At 41.2% G+C, this 6,054-nt stretch overlaps 1 protein-coding gene across 1 annotated transcript in view; it reads right to left on the reverse strand.

The window, feature by feature from the left end:
- Positions 1 to 5,437, reverse strand: part of LOC124875898 (macrophage mannose receptor 1-like) — an 8,591-nt gene extending 3,154 nt beyond the window's left edge. Inside the window, exons 1-3 of the mRNA XM_047378315.1 lie at positions 5,320 to 5,437; positions 422 to 641; positions 1 to 279 (exon numbers count right to left, since the gene is read on the reverse strand). The exon at positions 1 to 279 is cut by the window's left edge and continues 54 nt beyond it. Coding sequence (XP_047234271.1) covers positions 1 to 279; positions 422 to 641; positions 5,320 to 5,388 — 568 coding nt within the window. The 5' untranslated portion in view covers positions 5,389 to 5,437. The remainder of the gene's footprint in view (positions 280 to 421; positions 642 to 5,319) is intronic.
- Positions 5,438 to 6,054: the final 617 nt, after the last annotated feature.

Consider the following 6,054-nt stretch of genomic DNA (forward strand, 5'->3'; position numbering starts at 1 on the left):
CAGCCTGTCCAAAGTTTGCAGCAGCACATTCCCCTTTCCCGTTGTTATTATTGGGTTCCCCAGTGTTCCAGTACCTGTATGATGAGTTCCTTCCATCCACCCACTTCCAGGAGTCTCGGTACAGACCGATCCAGACTGGTTTTGTGATCAAATTCTTTATCACCTGGTTGTCAGACATGTGTCTCACACTGGCCAGATCTGTGTGATGTTCTCTGCAGTAGCTCTGAGCTTGAGTCCAGCTCATGCTACTGCTGGTGTTATAAAACCAGGGAGTCGTCCCTGAAAACAGACCAAGTACGAATGGCATTAAAACAAGAAAATCTAAAAATGTGTCATCTTGAATCATCGATAAGAAGCATAGAGACCGAAGTTAACATCTGAAGTCTTTAATTTAATGTTCTGAAATTAATTAAATCCTCACCGCTGACATTAAAGCAAACCGCATTTAATTTGCCAGAGCAGGGCACATCATTCCACAATCCGTTCAAACTTATTCGTCCACAGAACTCAATCCCAAATTCATTGTTTGGTTCTCCAGCTTCCCAGTTCCTGAACTGGTTCTCCTCATGTTGGTAGAAGTTTGGGTCTGACATGGACCACCTCCAGCTGTTCACGTCGTCGTACAGTCCAATCCAGAACACCTGATGCAGAATGGGTTTTTATGACAATATGACATAGCTATTTATCAGACATGGTGAAAGGACTTTATTACCAGGAATTTATATTAGCTTAAATGTTCACATCCAAGCTGCTGCTGGGATTATCACAATTTTAGTCTTTTGAGAACCCATTTTCTCTGATTAAAAATTTTAAACCAAGAAGAGATTTCTGTACATATTTATATTCCACCAAATGCTTCAGAATAACATGACCTTTTGGCCAAGTTCATGTTCCACACCATACCAGATTTAATTTCTATAAAGCACTTTAAAACAATCACAGCTGAAACCAAGGGCTGCACATTACTGCATGTGGAAAAGAAATATGACATAAGACCCATAACAGTTTGGGGATGTTCCCTTGCTGTTTCATCACCATTATGGACCACAAGGTCCATAAAGACATATGCCCCTTTTCCACTGGCTTGATTTGGTCCTAGTCGACTCTACTCAGCCCGCTTTGCGAGCATTTCCATTACTGTTTTTTCCGTACCCGTACCTACTTTTTTGGTCCCTGCTCATGAGCAGGTCCGACCGGGTCTGAGTCAGGACTGCACATGACGAGAACAGACTGCTGTTCACTGATTGGCCGTGGGACCAGGAGAAAGGAGAAGGTTTTCCAAGAGGTAGTGGATGGACAAGTTAATAAATCTCAATAGATTACAATAATATTAAGGACCACAATGGCCAGACTGGGTCAGACCCAAATATATTTATAGGTTTTAATCATAACCCATGCCTGAAGGCTGAAAGAAAAGAAAAAGGACACATCAACTTTAATAACATCCTAAACCAGCCACACATAAAAAAGGCTGTTTAGACACACAAATATTTCCCCTAAAACACACAAAACAAACCACCATGAAGCAGCGTGTTTGGTTCTGACATTTATTGACGGTCCTTAAGAGAACCAGTGTCTGCAGGAGGAGGGAGCAGGCAGAGAGCAGCTGGCCATAGTCAGACTGCCTTCATCAGGTCAAAAGGGAGAAAGACCCCGCTGAATCCATGGAGCACAAATATCTAACCCAAGACTAACTTCACCATAGTCAGATGTCCGTGGCTGTAGGCTTTAAAGTCCTGGTTCTCCTTATTGCCATGGATAAGACAAGAACTTCCCAAAATTGTAACTTTTTCAAGGAAACTTTGGAGCTTCACCATCCAGACAGCAGCATCTCTCCTCTCTATGTCTTCTGCCGCCCCCGTCCCCCATCATATCAGAACCGCTGAGCCTTATTTTATAAGTTCTGGCTGGGCTGTGGTCTAGATAATTACTCGCCTAAAACGAGCCAGTAGAAAAGAAGCAATGGACGATGAAACTTGACTGACCACCAGTCCTAACCTAAGGTCAGTGACTGTAAGCCAGGCCTTCGTGTAGAGTAGTTACATCGAAGCCTGTCACACTCTTCCTACAAAGGATGAGATGGCAAAACCTGCTACAATTGTCTGGTTCTGGAACCGAAAGCATAAAACTGAGTTACATAAACAGGCAAAAAAAAAAACTACTGAGGTATACTTGCATTAGCTTTTGACAAGTTAAACAAAACAATATCAAAGCAACATGGACCAGAAATTGTAAGGTGATGATACGACCCAAGGACCGAACCAGAGTTATGATTGTTAAAGAACTCAAAGATTTAGACAAATACAGATAAGGTAGCATAAATGCTGCTTGAATGTCTGATGTAACAAAACAAAACAATTAGTAATGTCAGATGTTCCTAATTGTCGACTGACTGACAGACCCCCCCAAGCCTCTCTGACCATAACCAACCCAGACATCACTGATTCAATTAATGTTCAATTAATGGTTACATTGCATTTCTAATTTTATTGATCCTTTAACAATAATTTATTCACTTTAAAAATGTTATTTAACTGTTATGTAAATACTGATATACATATTCCTCCTTGCATATATTTATATAGTGAATATTTTCAGTTGTACATATCATGCCTTCTGCAGTCTATATTACACTTCATCTATCATATTTCTATTTTAAGAGAAAACATTCTTAAATGTCCAGCGTGACCACTCTCAATTTCATTGTAACCCCCAGTTGTTGTTTTTTCCCATGTCCTGTCCATCAGAGTAGCACTCAGAACAAAAAGAAGCCCAACAGATTTACTTTCACAAGCAGAGCATTACAGCTAATGCTCTAATGCTCTGCTTGATATTTATAAAAGAAACTTAGAAACTGCTTTGGGATTATTTCAATTGTTATGAACACAGAGAAGGAAATGAAAAGGAAAAAAGAAGAAGCAAAAAAGAGAGAGGTGGGGCAAAAAGGAAAAAGGGAGAGAAGGAGAGGAGTGTGTTCTGATGAAAATTAAAAAGAGAGATCATATTTCTCCTATTTTAGCTTCCCTTCATTGGCTCCCTGTTAAATCCAGAATAGAATTTAAAATTCTCCTCCTCACATATAAAGCCCTTAATGATCTAGCTCCATCATACATCAGAGATCTGATTGGTCCATATGTTCCTAACAGAGCACTTTGTTCTCAGACTGCAGGTTTACTGGTGGTTCCTAGAGTCTCTAGAAGTAGAATGGGAGGCAGATCCTTTAGTTATCAGGCTCCTCTCCTGTGGAACCAGCTCCCAGTTTTAGTCCGTGAGGCAGACACCCTGTCTACTTTTAAGGCTAGGCTTAAAACTTTCCTTTTTGATAAAGCTTATAGTTAAAGTGGCTTAGTTAATCAGGGAGGGAGCCTTCCTCCCTCCCTGTTGGTTGGAGTAAGTGGGAGTCAGGTTTAGCCTAAACCGGCTCAGTTATGGTTGAGGTCCAAACACACCCTCCATTTCTGCTACCTGTATGACCCCTTCTCTTTTCCAATGGTTATAATCAGTCTGACAGAGAGAGGTATCCCAATCATTGTGGTTTTTAATATAACAATGACCATCAGTGGGACCCTTTATGAGGTTCCTTGAGACGACATTGTTGTAAATAAGCGCCGTTTAACTAAATAATCTGAACTGAAACTATCTGTGTAGTTATGCTGCTATAGGCTTAGGCTGCTGGAGGACATAATGACCACTTTCACCCTCTTTGCTACATTCTCACACTACTCTCCAATTTTGCATTATTTGCTGTTATTTCAGCTTTTAACTTTATGTTCTCTCTTTTCTCTTCCTAGAAGCTACACCTGGCCTGACTCTGTGTCTACCTGTGACACCTTTCTGGAGAGGGACATCGTCCGAGCTTCTGCTGGCAACAACTTAATGCTCACCCTCTACCGATGATACACATGGCCCTGTCTTTCAGTGTTTAACCCTTTCTCTCTCCTAGACATGGCTACTGACTGAGCTTCTACTGTGACTAACTCTATGTTCTCTCTTTCAGACTCTAACCTTGAAAACTGGCTCAGAGTTTATCTGTTCTTTCTTTCTAGATGAAACAACTAAAGGAGCTACATCCATTAACATTTACTTTTCCTTCCCATAGAAAGTACTCCTGGATCAGTGCTTCTTTGTTCTCTTTGTGTCTCTGCTCTGTTCTCTCAAACCCCCAGTCGGTCGTGGCAGATGGCCGCTCACACTGAGCCTGGTTCTGGTTCTGCTGGAGGTTTCTTCCTGTTAAAAGGGAGTTTTTCCTCTCCACTGTCGCTACATGCATGCTCAGTATGAGGGATTGCTGCAAAGTCAACGCCAGTGACTGTCCACTGTCTCTACATGCTCATCCAGGAGGAGTGAATGCTGCAAGTCACTGACTGGATGCAATCTGCTGGGTTTCCTTAGATAGAAAAACTTGTTATCCAATTTGAATAAATAACTGAATCTGACTGAACTGTTCAATAGTTACGATTTAATAGGAATGTATGAACCTGACTGTTGTGAAGAACCTTGAGACGACATGTGTTGTGAATTGGCGCTATAGAAATAAAACTGAATTGAATTGAAAAGATTTAACTGAATTGCATAAAAACCCAACCCGAGACAGACACTAAGCAGATCCGAACAAAAGACATCCAAAGGCCCCCAGAGAACCCCTGTGTCCGTCTGCCTGAATCTGCCTCCCCGTTCATGACCTTGCTTCGGTGTCCTGACCAGCGATTCAAGCTTCTTCCTCGGATCCTGTTGCCTGACTTTGCTTTCTCAGCTTTGACCCAGTTTCCATCCCCTGACTACCGCACTCTGCTCACTCTCACTGGGAGTACAAACCTGTGAGCCCATGTGACGTTTTCTGGCTGTCACTGGATCATCATATGGAAGAGCCGAAATTCAGTTTCCTTATCTCTCAACGGATACTGAAATGTTTAGTGGCTTTTATTCTGAGTTTGACACTATTCTCATACTCTGCTCAGCCACTAACCTATCTGTCAGCCCTCAGAGACCACCGCTTGTGGTTTCCTTCCGATCATCTTCCAGAGCTTTCAAAAAAACTTTTGAATCAGACCTGTTGTGTCTGGCTGAAATTTCGGGTCGTCTGAGTTATTCGATACATTTATGAAAAGTTTGTCAATAATTATAATTGTGAGGTTATTTTTCCTTTATGGTAACAAAGTATAAAGTAAGATTGTTTGAAAGTATGTTTAAATTAATGCTTTACATGTATATTTATGTATGTGTGTGTGTGTGTGTGTGTGTGTGTGTGTCTGAACCTAAAAACATCTCATTCTGCTTGTTGTAGATAAATGTTAAAATCAACAGTAAAGTGTGGCTTACAGAGCTGCCTGTTGAGTAGACCAATCGGGTGAGATTTGCCATGCCTCTCAGAATATTCACATCCTCCATGTTCCCAATGGTCACCAGGTCTGTGTATCTTTCCCTGCAGTAACTCTGAGCTTCATGCCAGGTCTTCTGCTCATAAATAAAGTGGTACTTACGAGTGGAAAGCGAGGAGATGGCACACAGAGCTGCAGGGACACAAACAAGAATATAAATCAAGATTTTAACTTCTATCTGCCTCAGTAGAAGCAAATACCTAAAACATGAATATGAAAGGACTTCATAATGACAGGGTTCTTTCTGTAGAACAGACACCTGAGTAACAGCAATATAAATGCATATTTATTTTCAGAGACTTGCCTGATGCAGCAGCGACAAACAGAAGATGTTTCACCATGTTTGCAGACTTGTTGGCTGGTCTGATACTGGAGATGATGGGCTGCTGGAATAAGTGTTGTCTGTTAGGGGGTGTTTGATTACGCATATTATTTGCATTGGATATGAACGCGTACATCCTGATTGATCGGCAAGTCAAAACAATTCAAACCAGTTTTATTTACATAGACAAGGTCACAAGGAGATAGACTGGGTTCTGTTTCATTCTTTGAGATGTTCGTCATAGCGGATAAATGTTCTCACTTGTTTTCTGTGTAATTTAAACAAGGTTTCACCAGTTATTAAAAGCACATTTAAGACACTCCACTCCATAAAAGGATGACAACTGCTTAGTGG

The sequence above is a fragment of the Girardinichthys multiradiatus genome, chromosome 1 (assembly GCF_021462225.1).
Source record: "Girardinichthys multiradiatus isolate DD_20200921_A chromosome 1, DD_fGirMul_XY1, whole genome shotgun sequence".
Classification (NCBI taxonomy): Eukaryota; Metazoa; Chordata; class Actinopteri; order Cyprinodontiformes; family Goodeidae; genus Girardinichthys; species Girardinichthys multiradiatus.